This window comes from Pan paniscus, chromosome 1 (assembly GCF_029289425.2).
Source record: "Pan paniscus chromosome 1, NHGRI_mPanPan1-v2.0_pri, whole genome shotgun sequence".
Lineage (NCBI taxonomy): Eukaryota > Metazoa > Chordata > Mammalia > Primates > Hominidae > Pan > Pan paniscus.
Window position 1 is genome coordinate 164,300,184 of NC_073249.2, and position 15,273 is coordinate 164,315,456.

The following is a 15,273-nucleotide window of genomic DNA, read 5'->3' on the forward strand; positions in this document are numbered from 1 at the left end:
TTTCCACTCCACCTCAGTCATGGTCTTCCCTTATATCAAACTTGTTCAACCTGTGGCTTGCAGGCCACATGTGGCCCAGGACAGCTTTGAGTGCAGCTCAGCACAAATTTGTAAACTTTCTTAAAACATTATGAGTTTGTTCAGGGATTTTTTGTGTGTGTGTAAGTTCATCAGCTGTCATTAATGTTAGTGTATTTTATGTGTGGCCCAAGACAATTCTTCTTCCAGTATGGCCCAGGGAAGCCAAAAGATTGGACACCCCTGCAATCTTGTCATTACCAATAACTTTAATTTTCACAATCTCAATTTCATGTATTTTGTTCTCTGTTATCTCCTGTTTTTCTTGTAGTACGTCAACTTAGTTTATCTACTCCTTTGCAATCTCTAATCTTGATCCTCCAACCTTTTTACTGTGTCTCACCCCCTTAATGTTCTCTCTTCTTCCTTAGCCAGCTTAATGTCTATGGGCAATCATTATAATTATTCCCATCAGGCTGGGTATGGTGGCTCATGCCTGTAATCCCAGCACTTCAGGAGGCTGAGGCGGGCAGATCACCTGAGGTCAGGAGTTCAAAACCAGCCTGGCCAACATGGTGAAACCTCGCCTCTACTAAAAATACAAAAATTAGCCAGGCATGGCGGCAGATGCCTGTAATCCCAGTTACTCTGGAGGCTGAGATAGGTGAATTGCTTGAACCTGGGAGGCGGAGGTTGCAGGGAGCCGAGATCTCACCATTGCACTCCAGCCTGTGAGACAAGAGTGAAACTCTATTTCAGAAAAAAAAAAAAAAAAAATTACTCCCATTATAATCAAACCTCAGTTCCCTTATCTTTCCCAAACCTTGAAACCATAGTTAAACCCAATTGACTGCCTATGCCATGTCAGCATCTGTGCAGCTAAACATGTCTTGAGAAATACCATGGTGATTGATCTCATTTGAAATAAACCTCAAGAGAGCCCTTAATGCTATTGGGCAATTATACTGTATTTCTGTATCTCCATCACTTTCCTGTTCTCCCAGGAAATGATTTAATTCCTTCTTTCATTACCTCAAACCTCCTAACACCTCTCCCCTCATTCCTTTTCTCATTTTATCTCCCATTTCATTGAGACAACTGAAACCATCAGAAGAAAACTTTGATAAACTTTTACCATGCTATCTAGCTACCTATTACCATCTACTATCTACTGCCTAATACTCTTCTGTATTAAAAATGAATAGATGAGCTATTTATTTTCCTAAATTAATTTCTTTCACTCAAGCTCTCATCTGGTCTCACCTGCTCAAGATCTACACTCCACCAGTTTTTCCATATCTCTTCCACATCATCAGTTTCTCCCTAAATACTGAATCATTCCCATTCACATATAGGCATGCTATTGTTTTTCTCATTTTGAAAAAATGATTCCTCTCATTTGAAAGCAATCTAAGTGTCCATCAACAGATGACTGGATAAACAAAATGTGGTACATATATACAATGGCATACCATTCACCCATAAAAAAGAATGAGATCCTGTCATTTGCAACAAGGATGGAAGTGGAGATCATCATATTAAGTGAAATAAACCAGGCACAGAAAGACAAGCTTCACATGTTCTCACTTATTTGTAGAAGGTAAAAATTAAAACAACTGAACTCATGGAGATGGAGAGTAGAATGATAGTTACCAAAGACTGGGAAGGGGCAGTGGGTGTTAGGAGGGAAATGGAGATAGTTAATGGGTACAGAAAAATAATTAGAAAGAGTGCATAAGATCTAGTATTTGATAGCACAACAGGGTAATTTGTATAATTAAATAGGTAAATACTGTTTATTATTTAGTTATTTAAAAATAACTAGAAGTGTATAATTTGATTCTTTGTATCACAAAGGATGAATGCTTGGGGTGATGGATACCCCACTCATCCTGATGTGATTAGTACACATGATACACCTTTATCAAAATATCTCATGTAAACCATAAATACATATGTCTACTATGTACCCACAAAAATTAAATAAAAATAAAAATTATAGTAATTATTCTCTAGTATTTCAACTGCTACCTTACTTGCTATTTCTGTGCTACCTTTCATGGTAGAATTCCTTAAGAATTTTCTTTACTTGCTATCTGCAGTTCTTTTACTTCTATCATCTCTACTTCAGTCAAATATTCCTCCCATTTTCCACCAAAACTGTCCTTGTTAGTGTCACCAGCACCCTTCATGTTGCTAAATCCAGTGGTTAATTTTCAGAACTCGGCTTACTTTTACCTACCAGCAGCTTTTCACACAGTTAAATTTTTTTTTCCTCTGTGATTTATTCATTTATTTGGCTTCCAGGGTACTACATTCTGTTAGTTTCCCTCTTGGTTTACTGATTATACCTTTTCAGTCTTTGTGGATTCTTCCTTTTCTGATCTCTTTATCTGGATGTGTTTCAGGCCTCTGTCCTTATTTCTCTTCTCTTGTCTTCTCTCTACACTCTACCTTGGTCAGCTTATCAGGTTCCATGGCTTTAAATACCACGTAAATGTTATGCTAATGATTCCCAAAATTATATTTCCAGTACAGATCTCTCTCTGGAGTTCTAAACTTAACTGCTTTTTCTAAATAGTTTTGTTCAGATTTGGATATATATGAAAGGTAGAGACACTTCTTTCCATCTCCATTGCTACCATCTTGGTCTGAGCAACCATCATCTCTCCCAGAACTAATGTACTAGTTTTAAAGATGGTTTCCCTACTTCTACCCTGTGCTCTGTTCACAACATAGCAACCAGAATGTTGCTTTAAAGACTTAAGACATGACTGGGCGTGGTGGCTCACGCCCATAATCCCAGCAGTTTGGGAGGCTGAGGCAGGTGGATCACCTGAGGTTGGGAGTTCGAGACCAGCCTGACCAACATGGAGAAACCCCGTCTCTACTAAAAATAGAAAAATTAGCTGGGTGTGGTGGTGCATGCCTGTAATCCCAGCTACTCAGGAGGCTGAGGCAGGAGAATCACTTGAACCCAGGAGGCGGAGGTTGTGGTGAGCCAAGATCGCACCATTGCACTCCAGCCTGGGCAACAGAGCTAGACTCTGTCTCAAAAAAAAAAAAAAAAAAGACTTAAGACACACACAAAAATTAAGTCATTATGTCATTCCTCTGAACACAATCTTCTAATGACTTATTCTCTCAGTCCTTTAAGTCTTTACTCTGAAGGCCGCCTTCTCAGTGAGGTTGACTCTGATTATCTTATTTAAATGTATAACCAGTGGCTGTGTCCTCAGCCTTCTAATCCTGTTATTCGGTTTTTTGTCTTTTTTTTTTTTGTCTGACATTTACTACCTTTTAATGTAGCATATGAATTAATTATTCTTATGTTGATTTTTTTTTAGTGTTTATCTCCCTTTAACAGAGTGTAAGCTTCATCGTGGCAGGGAATATTTGTTCCAAGGCACCTGTAATGTCTAACTTATTCAAGGTGCTCAGTAGATATTTATCCAATGAAGAAATGTTAGTATGAGTTAACACCGCAGGACTAGATCACTTGTTTAAGAACAGAATTATGCTTTTGTTTGCCCTCTTACTATTGGGATTAATTATGTATTTAAAGGTCTGCAGAGATTTGACTTTATGAAAGTTTTGGTTATATTTTATTCCCCAGTATAAAATACAGAACTCCTAAAATTTAAGAATATTTATATAACCTGAACAGGCTTTTATTACTCCAGTGGCTGTAATGTAAATGTGAAAATATTTGTGAGACTTCTTCATACTTACATTGCCAAAACTAGCTGTGCTTTCTTAATTCTAGTAATCGTCTTTTAACATTCAGTTATGTAAATACATGGTTACATCAGGTCTGAACTTTATTGCTTTTTATCAAATGCCAGTGGAATTTTGCACTGATACGTTTCTTTCTCATATATCATCTTTTTTTAATTTCTCAAACACTGAGAGCTTACTGTGTGCTAGGCACTATGCTGAGGACTTGTGGATATGAAGTAAAATCTTTGTAATATAACACAAATGTTGATGTCACATCAAATACAGTATGGGCCTTGCTCAAGGATCTTATCTATATGTAAGGGAAGAAATCAATAGTGTTACTGGGATTTGGCAAAAAAAACCTCACACTTACATACACGTGGGCACACATTTGGTTAATCTGTTCCATGTTTGTTGGAAATCGGTAAACATAAAGTTATTATATTAAATATAAGTGATGAGTTTGCTTAAATGTGGGCTGTTTGATATAACTCTTAGCTTTATAACACCTGAATTATGGAATTTACTTGCTTTGCCAAATAACTGGCCACAAGTTTTCTTTAAATAGTTAGCTTTGACTAGTGTAATTACAACTGTTCAGAACATCAGTATTGTGTATATAAATATAATTCATAGCACAAAGAGATTTTTTTATTCTCATATTAGCGATTATCATATATTGTAGTTTTAAAGGAAATTATTAAACAGTAAGTTAAGTAAATTTAAGAGTACAGCAAAGTTCTTATTCTTTTTGTGGAAATTCATGAGAGAAAAGAGGACAGTTATAATTTTGCAAAAATCAAATGCTCATGTTTTGTTATTTTTGTAACATGAGTAGTGACTGTAAAAATTGAATATGGTAGGAAGAACTTTACACTTTTATACAAAAAAGACATAATTTTGGGCTTGGACATAATTTTGGAGACTAATGAAAACTTTATTTTAACTTCTATGAAAAACATAAGCCTTTTGGTTTGCTTTTATTCGAAATATTGTAATGGGATTCTGAGAAGGCAGATATTTTATTTTAAACAAATCTGATTGCATAATCTTACTAGTATTTTGATATTGTCTAATTTACTTTGATAGAAAGCATTTTAAGAAAAATATGTATGGGAAATTTTTATAAAACTGTTTTTGAGAGTTTACTATATTCAAGGCATTGAACTTAGTAATTTACTTCCATTATTTAATTTGATTCTTACCATGTGAAGGGAGACACTCTCATCATTTTTATTTTATAGTTAAGAAACTGAAAAAGAAATTAAGTAATTTATCTTAGATTTTACAGCTAGTAAGCAGGAGAGCCTGGATTGGAACCTTAACTCCCATATTAGACAATCACTGTCAAAAATGATGAGAAATGGGTGATTATTGTACCACCATTTCAACTTCTCTATATATTTGGGAAAAAATGAAAAAAGGTGGAGGAAATATTCTCCTAAAACCTAAGCCCTTGAGGGTTGCAGTTTTTCTTTCTTTTCTTTTTAAAATTTTCTCTTGAAGTATTTAAAAAATACTGATGTCTGGGCCGCACTCACAGCAATTCTGATTTAATTGTTTTAAGGTAGGGCGCTGCACATTTGTTAGTTACTGTTGTTGTTAAGCTTCCCAAATGACACTAATATCTAGACAGAGTTGATTACAGTTGTTCCAACTCTTCACTTTTACCTGTCTTTCCTTTGGTGGTTTCTGGTTTGGGTCTGTACTCATGTCCTGATATATTTACATCAGCTTGTCTTCGATTGTCTTTGCTATTCTTACCCTAATAATTCTTTAAAAATCTTTTACAACTTGCTCCAGTTCCAATTATTAGATTCTCAAGTCCCCAGTCCAAATTACTGAATCGAATTTATAGAGATAGAGCCCAGGATCTGAATTTTATAAAGCTTCTCAATTGATTCTGACCAACAGTCAGTTTTAGGAAATAGAAGAAAAGCCTCTGTTTCCTTCACCTGGAATCACAGTAACCCCTTTCAGACAGAGATAAACATAAATTAACTTCTGAACATATACTTTAGTAGCGTTTTAAAGAAATTTTAAATTAATGAAGATGATGATGAAGATATAATTCCTATAAACAGCCCCAGCATAATGTTTTTCCTTATAATATTTATTAATAAATAGTAGCCCATTATTATTATAAGTGCAGCTCCAAATCCATTATTAGGAAGGAGTAAATATTAGGTATCATTTTTTTCTTAAGTTTTTACTTTATTTCTCCTGTCTGTCCCTAAAAGAGAGTGAAGGTGGTAGCAAGCTCAAATAGAATTATGGAGTATCACTGCATAGTAGTTTTCAGTTGATGAGAGATGGAATGAAGTTAAAGTTTATAACAAAGAATGGAGTGTTTTTCTTCCATTTTTTCCTTTAAACCTCAGTTAGATACAGAGGAAATTACCTGTTGCTAATTTGTACTATCTTTAAAGAAAGTTTGGGGGTGTGGTGCTGTGGGAACATTAGTTATTGGTACTTCAAGAGTATTCCTTTACATAAAGAAAAATTACCTTTAAATACTATACTTAATGGTCTTGGTGATTTTTTTAAAAATTGTGTTATATAATAAGATAATTTTGATGAACTAATACTCTATAGGTGCCTACAAATTTTGGTTGCTTTAACAGTACTAATTAAAAACATGTTTGCATTAGAAGATCTGAATTTCTTTAAGAATAATTTATAGCATGCAACATGTAATATTTCTTTCCTTTCAAACTGCTTTCTATTATATGCTTAGGGTTTAGATCGCTCCAATTCCTGGGTTAACACTGGTGGTCCAAAAGCTGCCCCATGGGGATCCAACCCCAGTCCAAGTGCAGAATCAACACAGGTGGTGTTTATATTAGAGGTTTCTTTATTGGCTGCTGATGTTTCCCTTTAGAACATTACTTTTTAGTATATACTATGATTTCAGTGGCTTGCTTTTTTTAATCATTAAAAAGTGTGTATTTTTGTTTACTTAGCACATTTTCCAACTACTATGCATGAATACCACCAATTGCACCAGTAATGTTCTTCTTTCCTATTTCCTATCTCTGTCTTCTTTCTTCCTTACACACCCTATCAATATTTCAGTGCCTGCTGCTTATGCAATTGATGGCTTTTATAACAGTTTCTTCTTTAGGGGTAGCACGTCTTTAATAGCAATTTTTAAATTTTTTACGTGGAGGAAAAAACCCAACAGTTTTCTATTTGCTTTTGGTTTAAAGTGTAACTATTGTATCATTTTCATTTAACATTTACTATCTTGTTATTTTCTTCCTAATCACCGAATAGAAAGACTGGCAATAAGTTGAAATTAAATGTGAACAGTATATGATCCCCGTGCTATAAGACTCAATACCAGAAGCAAAAATCCATTTTAATTTGTACTGTGTTGCAAAGTATGAAATTTGTTATACCTTAGCTGAATTAGGTTTTGCTTACTTAAAACTAGTTGCTTGATAGCTAATACTGCATGATATCTCAAAATATACTTCTCATCTGTGTTGGCTTTGGAGGGAAATCCTGTTCCTAAATAAAATTTTTAATTCCATTTCTAATATTGTAAATGATTTATATTTGATTTAGTATATGACAAACCTGAATAGTAGTTTTTGATAATAATGAAAAAGTGAAAGAAATTATTCTAAACTTTTTCTTTTCTTTAATATAAAGTTACTGATTTCTTTTTTGGTCTGAGACCAGTTGAGAAGTATGTTTTTACTTTTTATATATTTTTACTAGATATGTGCATGTATATAGATCACACAGATAAAAGTTTCATTCTTTGCAACACTCTGAATATTATATAATCACTGAAATACTCATAATTTTTTAAAGACCAAAAATATATAGAAGCCATTTTGATACTACTTATGCATTGTCATTAAAGCAGCTTAACATGGTGAAAATGAGATGAGCAATAAAATAGATGGTTTTTGAAACCATAATAAAACTCTGTTTTAAACTTGTACATAATCCGTCAGCTGCAGAGTCATCCACTGCAAACGTTAATGTTATCTCGTCATTCATTCATCTTCACTCCATAGGCTATGGATCGAAGTTGTAATCGTATGTCTTCGCACACAGAGACGTCAAGTTTCTTACAAACATTAACGGGACGCTTACCAACTAAAAAGGTAGATTCATATGAAGACAATTCATAGAGGGGGAAAATAATTTCACCAATTAAATAGATGTAAGATTTCTTTACATAACCAGTATGAGATACTTACAGTAATTGCATTGTGCTTAAAAATATATCTGAACAAGCATTGCTTGTCTGATGCCTTTTGGGGCATATCTTGTCAATGTATACTTTTTTACATTATGATAATGTTTATATCTTTGAGATTGACTATTTTTAGGATTTAGTGAATTCAAATTTGATCATCAAATTTTAGTACCAAAAAAATGTATCAACTCTTAATTCTGTTTCTGTAACTGCCTCTGTTTTGTGTTTTAAATCTCCAGGGAAAGGAAGATGAGTTAGAAAAATTGTCACTCTTAGTAAGATATGTTGATTTGCTTCCCTTATGCACAGTTTTGTTAGTCCTTTTTCATATTAATATACACTACTTTGCAAATGCTTTGTATGCATATCCATTATAAGGCAGAAATCTTCTGCTATTTTTTTTTAAAAAGACCTTACCTGAAAACTTGAAAATTAATGGCTCATAGCAAAGTTTAAATTTTAAAATGTATTTCCTAAATTGTACCAGCAAAGTTCATGCATGTATTTGCGTATGTTTAAAAATGTACTTAAGATACAAACAAAATATTACTTTACTGTAAGTTTTTAGTCTAGTTTCTGTTTGCAGGTACAATTTAGGAGGCTATCTTCTACCTGTCCTTTTAAAATTACATTTTACTGCAAGATAACATGTAATTTTTTCAGCTGTTCCACATACCACTGTCTTACATACATAAATAGCCGTTTCGTTAATGGGTGTCTTCAGTGCATCATTGAATGGTTCACGTGCCTTATTTTGCTTATTCTCATTATATCTTCGTTTGTATTTGCATTATGATTTGGTTTATGTTATCAGCAGATTTGACTTTGATAATAACTTTGGATTTACTTCTGGATAGCTTTTTCACGAGGAGCTGGCTTTGCAGTGGGTTGTTTGCAGTGGCAGCGTTCGGGAATCAGCTTTGCAACAAGCCTGGTTCTTTTTTGAATTAATGGTGAGCAAAAACTGAGCATGTTCTTTAATATTTTTTCTCTTAGTGAACAATTTTATGCTAGCTCATTTGTTACCTTAGAAATCTTTTTCTGTTGCACATCTTAACGCTTTTCCATGTGCCTCTAAGACAAAATTACATGTGTTACATCTCTAAATAAACACTGTGGACACTCAACACAGTTTAGGTGGAATTAAGAGTGAGGCTCATTTTAACTCTTATTTTCTCAGGGATGGTTGCATAAGCTAGCTATATTTTCAAAGGAAACTTGTGATACATTCTTTGCTAGTCATTATACATGAAGTGTATAATGACAGTATTGTAGATTTTATACCAAAGATGGAAAGAGCTTTATAGATACCCACTGCTATTATTATGGCTAGTAAACCCTTAGGGAAATGCCAGTTACAATCAATAAAAAAACAACAGTACTGGCTGGGTGCAGTGGGTCACACCTGTAATCTCAGCACTTTAGAAGGCCGAGGCAGGAGGATCACTTGAGATCAGGAGTTTGAGACCAGCCTGGGCAACATAGCAAGAGCCCATATCTACCAAAAAAAATTTTTTTTAAATTAGCTAAACCTGGTGGCACAAACCTGTAGTTCCATCTACTTGGAAGGCTGAGGAGGGAGGCTTGCTTGAGCCCAGAAGTTCAAGGCTGCAGTCAGCTATGATCACCACTGCACTCCGCATGGATAACAGAGCAAGATCCTGTCTCTTTAAATTTTTTAAGTACTTTTTGCTTAATCAAATAAGTGATACTTTTAAAATGAGTGAATTAATATTTCAATTAATAAATACATATATATGAACAGTTGACCCTTGAACAACTTGGGGTTTAGGGGAACCGACTCCCCCACACAGTCAAAATCTGCATATAACTTCTGACTCACCTAAAACTTAACTACTAATAGCCTACTGCTGACCAGATGCCTTACTGGTAACATAATCATATTTTGTATGTTATTCGTATTATATACTGTGTTCTTAGAATAAGCTAGCGAAAAGAAAATGTTATTAAGAAAATTATAAGGAAGTTAAAATATATTTGCTCTTCATTAATTGGAAGTGGATCATCATAAATGTCTCCATCCTCATTGTCTTCACATTGAATAGGCTGAAGAGGAGGGGTTGGTTTTGCTGTCTCAGGAGTGGCAGAGGTGGGAGAAAACCTACATATAAGTGGACTCATGCAGTTCAAACCCATGCTGTTCAAGGGTCACCTGTACATATAAACTTGTATATGTAAACACACACATATGTAAACAAAGGCAACAAACATTTATCAAGTGGGCACAATATGCCAGTACTGCCCTGTGGCCTAGGTATTACTAAGGCACAGAGAAGTTAAGTAACTTGTCTTAGAATGCACAGCTTGTAGGTAGCAGGACTGTAATTAAAACTCAGGCATTTCAGCACTTGGGACCGTCTTCTTCACCTTTGTCTTCAGCCTCTATAAAGCTGAAATCACTGAAACTTTTTCTTCCAAAAAAGAAGTATGTAAAAAAATATAAAACAAAACAACAAAAAAGAGAAAAGGATCTTCCAGAGTATGTCATAGGGTGGTCCTCAGCATTGAATGTTACCTATATTATGGGTAAGAAAACATTTCTTCTAGAGATTTAATAATCTACAGAAAAAATAAATCAGGGACTATATATAAGTGACAATGCATTTTTTTCCTAGAAAATAAACCTTAAATTCGTAATTCATGTACATCTCTGCTTCTCCTGTAAGGTAAAAATTGTAATTTTCACCGTTTTTTAGTAGTCTTACATATATGTTCAGGTTTCTAAAATACAAAATAGTCAAAAGACTGCAATTTAAAACTTGGCTGTGCTCTATATTAAGTTTAGGACTTTAGCTTCAATTTCCCTGAATTTAAAGTTTAAAATTCTTTGTTACCATTACCACAGTGTTATAATAAAGAATCTGCACAATATTCAGTACAAATACAATACAATATAGTCCTCATATTTATTGTATTCCCACTATATGCTATCATCTGTGTATTAGCTACTGAGGACACTATAGTGAAGACAGGGTTTCTAACCTTTCAAAGCTTAGAATTTGGGAGCTTTGGAATGGCAAAATTATTGAGTCTTGGAAAAATTTAATTAAACTTTTTTTGGCTGGATGTGATAGATTACATGCCTGTAATCCCAACATTTTGAGAGGCCAAGGCAGAGGAAACACTTGAGGCCAGGAGTTTGAGACCAGCCTGGACAACACAGCCAGACCCTGTCTCTATAAAATTTTTAAAATTAGCTGGGCATGGTAGTGTGCACCTGTAGTCCTAGCTACTCAGGAGGCTGAGGCAGGCAAATCACATGAGCCCAGGAGTTGGAGGCTGCAGTGAGCTGTGATCATGCCACTGTACTCCAGCCTGTGTGACAGAGTGAGACCCTGTTTCTTTATTGGAAAAAAAAAAAAATTTAAAGGTTGAAATTTTTTTTTGTTGACATACACAGAATTTTTTTGTCCTATTGTTAGCTAGCATAATTTTCTGAAAGTAATATGGTGGGTTTTTTTTTTTATTTTAAGCAAATGCAAAACATTGTAGGGAACTTTAAAAAATATTTGAGAAGCTGAAAATATTTCAGTCATCTATTAAATTACATGCCATATTTTAAAAATAGTCCAAGTGTTTAGAGTTGTTGTAATTGTTAAATATATTCATAGGAAATTAATAATTTATATCTTTTTTTCAGGTAAAGAGCATGGTGCACCATTTATACTTTAATGATAAACTTGAGGCTCCAAGGAAAAGTCGTTTTCCAGAACGTTTCATGGATGACATTGCAGCTCTTGTCAGCACGATTGCTAGTGATATAGTTTCACGATTTCAGAAGGTAATGATAACTTTTTCCCCACTTATCTCTCTTTCAAGCTCAGATTAAGCTATCATACTTTAATTTGTTTTTGTTTTATATTCTGTTTCACAGGACACAGAAATGGTTGAGAGACTCAATACAAGCCTTGCATTCTTTCTCAATGATCTGTTGTCTGTTATGGACAGAGGATTTGTTTTTAGCCTTATAAAGTCCTGCTATAAACAGGTAATGCATAGTTAGGAATAATTAGTAATCAAATAATTTAAATACTATGTTAGTTCTTTTCAAAGTTAGAGCTAAGAGACCTTAAGAGCACATTTATATACTGATGTTAAAACAAAAAGTAGCCAAAGTAACATATTTTTATTAGCAAGGCAAAAGTAAATTATACATGTTTTATCAGGACACAAGGACTGTGGCAAGCTGTTATCAGTACAGCCAGTATTTCCTTGAGTTATACTGGCCTGCTCATGACTCTTTAATCCTCATTCTGGATCATACTATCAAGTCAGTAGTAACGTAAAGCAGTCTCAAGATGTCATGCAAGTGGAGCATTTATACCGAGTGGACTTCTGTATCTTGAGTGATTTTTAAAGCAACTGCATTTTGCTGGGTATTCCTCCTAATCCAGCCCTGGACATTGTAGAGTTTGGAATTATGGACAGATGTTTACCCATTTGCCATATGTTCATTATCTTGACTTTACAAAATTAAAAGCATCCTGGAACTTTTCCAAACATAGCTGATTTTGTTTTAAAATTTTTATCAACTGATTAGTGAAGTCTGCCTTCTAGAAAACATTAGTTATTGGTTCTGCTGGGCCACTTTGGTAGTAAACTGTATAAGCCTTTCAGAATTACCTTTTAAAGGAGCTTTAAAAATATACATATTTCTGAGTCCCATCCCAGAATTATTGAGAAGTTCAAACTTATGGTGGTGGGGATGAGGAGCACACAGTGCTTGTGAAGCACCTCACAACTGGTCTACAGATTAGTTTTAGGGAACTAATAGTCCAGAATTCTATTTGGCAGTCTAATATTTAGAATTTTGAATATTCTATTGGATGTCTTTATTGTTTATTTCTTCTAATAGAAAAGTGAAAACTATGCATGGACACTCACCCACATGGAAATACTTGCAACACGATATGTATCATTTTTACCTTTCCCCTAAAACTTTATGTACTATTGCTACCAGAACTTGTCCTGTCTTTATTCTTTAAGCATTGATCTCCTATATTTGTCAAACATTGAGCTAAGCTGTAGGGACACTAAAGCTGTTAAATCAGTTTATAGTATGTCTCCTCAAGTAGCTTATGATGTTGCTGAGAAAACAGACAAATTATAAATACAGGTAAGCACAAAATGCTATAAAAAGAATTGATAATTTCTTTTAAGAAGGAAGTAATAAGAAGTTATTTTGGTGATATACGTTTTCCCTGTTTTATGAGAAGTAGAAATATTGATGCTATATTGGAAATACAAGAATGTGGCTTTTAGGTTAGTCAAATATGTTTATACAGTAAACCTGATAGTTTAAAATTTTTAATTTTAGCAGTAACTCTGGAAAAAGGTGATACTGCTACTTAAGCCACAAAACCCAAACTGGATACCAAGTACTACGTCTTTAATTTTAATTTGCCATTCTGGTATTAGTATTAAAGAAATAATAGATTCAATTGGTGTTCTCTTACTTATGCATTGCTTACAAGGTGTCTTCAAAGCTTTACTCATTACCGAATCCGAGTGTTCTGGTGTCCTTGAGGCTGGATTTTCTACGAATCATCTGCAGTCATGAGCACTATGTTACATTAAACTTACCCTGCAGCTTACTTACTCCACCTGCATCTCCATCACCTTCTGTTTCTTCTGCAACATCTCAGGTATGCAAATTGTGTGAATATACATATATTTAAAGTCACTTTTGTGAAGAATAGTTTTAAACAATGGAAAAAATAACACTTATTGAATAACAGCTGTATGATAGGCTCAGTTCTCAGTGCTTTGTAAGTATTAAAAGTCATTTAATCCTCAGAATAACTCTAAAAAGGCAAGTTCTGTTATTATACCCATTTTGCAGGTTAGAAAAACAGAAACACAGAAAGGTCACTGAGTAAAAAGTGGCAGAGCCAGGTTTTGAACCAAGGCTTTATTTTAGAGCCCAAGTTCTTTTTTTTTTTTTTTTTTTTTGAGACAGAGTCTTGCTGTTTCTCCCAGGCTGGAGTGCAGTGGTGCGATCTCGGCTCACTGCAACTTCCGCCTCTGGGGTTCAAGCGATTCTCCTGCTTCAGCCTCCCGAGTAGCTGGGACTACAGGCGTGCTCCACTATGCCCAGCTAATTTTTGTATTTTTAGTAGAGATGGGGTTTCACCATGTTGGTTGTCCAGGATGGTCTCAATCTCTTGACCTCTTGATCTGCCGGCCTCGGCCTTTCAAAAGTGCTGGGATTACAGGCATGAACCACCGCTCCCGGCCGAGCCCAAGTTCTTAACCACTGTTTTATATTCCTTTCATAGACTTAATGCACATGTGAATGAATTCACCTAAATAAACTTACTAATTTAGATGTTTTCACAAATTGAGTTCTCTTGAAGCAGACACCAAGAATGAGTTTCAAATGCAAGATGTGTTTTAGAGATCAATACCTGTGAAAGGAAGTGGGGGATGAAGCATAATTGAACAGAGAAAGAAGTCAAACTGCAGTGGAGGCATGACAAAGCCCTGCTTAACTCTCTTGTATCCAGAAACCCCAAAGGAAACCAGATGAAAATTGATGGGTTTTTCAGTGGGTGGCACTTGACTTCAACAGCTAGTAGGTTCTCTGTAGATGAAAAAGTGTTATTGTAGCAGTTAATATGTATGTCCTCTTTTATAAATTGAGATTAAGAGATTTTGTGGTTTTAGTATCAGAGAAGCCTATATTTTCCTTTGTCCAGTGAAATACTCATTCTACTGTATTATTCCTGAGGCAAGGAGGCTACTTTTTTTAAGCTCTTAATTTCTAAAGTGAAAGTTAGTTAATCTTAATACTTCTTAATTTTGTTTTCAATATATTTAATTCCTGAATAGGATTCTGTAGGTGATATCTCATATGCGTGATTTAAAAAACAAAATTTAAACTTCAGCTAGAAAGACTAGAAAACATCAAAGAGTACCCACAACTTTTCATTTTATCTCTGTAAAAAAATCTTCTGGATCAGCCTATTTTTCGACAAACTCTTCAATCTGGCTAGCATGCCCTTAATCTAATGGATGAGGCTGGCCTTTTTCTTTCTTTCCCTGTCCTCTGCCAAAGATCTAGCTACACAAAGACAGATTAATCATAAATATGGTTGCTAACACCCTTAAGGAAACATATTTGTTTATATCTAATTCCTTACTGAACATCTCTTTCAGCCAGGAAATGCTCATAGAATTTCTTCTGTTATCTTGTTGCCCACTTTCTCAGCTAGCTACGTAATTTTCAGATTCTTTCAGATAACAGAGACATCACTCTTTTTTGAAAAGCTAAGAAGAGTTTTATATTCTTATTAGGA

The 15,273-nt window shown here is 34.5% G+C and overlaps 1 protein-coding gene across 11 annotated transcripts in view; it reads left to right on the forward strand.

Annotated features, from left to right (window-relative positions):
* The window catches only part of DOCK7 (dedicator of cytokinesis 7), a 232,910-nt gene that overhangs the window by 136,186 nt on the left and 81,451 nt on the right, over positions 1 to 15,273 (forward strand). For 4 of the 11 annotated variants that reach the window (XM_034966452.3, XM_034966456.3, XM_034966459.3 and 1 more), the window contains exons 23-27: positions 7,770 to 7,859; positions 8,812 to 8,907; positions 11,616 to 11,756; positions 11,850 to 11,963; positions 13,450 to 13,620. In XM_034966452.3, the coding sequence (XP_034822343.1) occupies positions 7,770 to 7,859; positions 8,812 to 8,907; positions 11,616 to 11,756; positions 11,850 to 11,963; positions 13,450 to 13,620 (612 nt within the window). Of the gene's footprint in view, positions 1 to 6,475; positions 6,569 to 7,769; positions 7,860 to 8,193; positions 8,230 to 8,811; positions 8,908 to 11,615; positions 11,757 to 11,849; positions 11,964 to 13,449; positions 13,621 to 15,273 lie in introns of all 11 variants that reach the window. The other 7 variants (XM_034966435.3, XM_034966442.3, XM_034966450.3 and 4 more) reach the window with 3 other exon arrangements.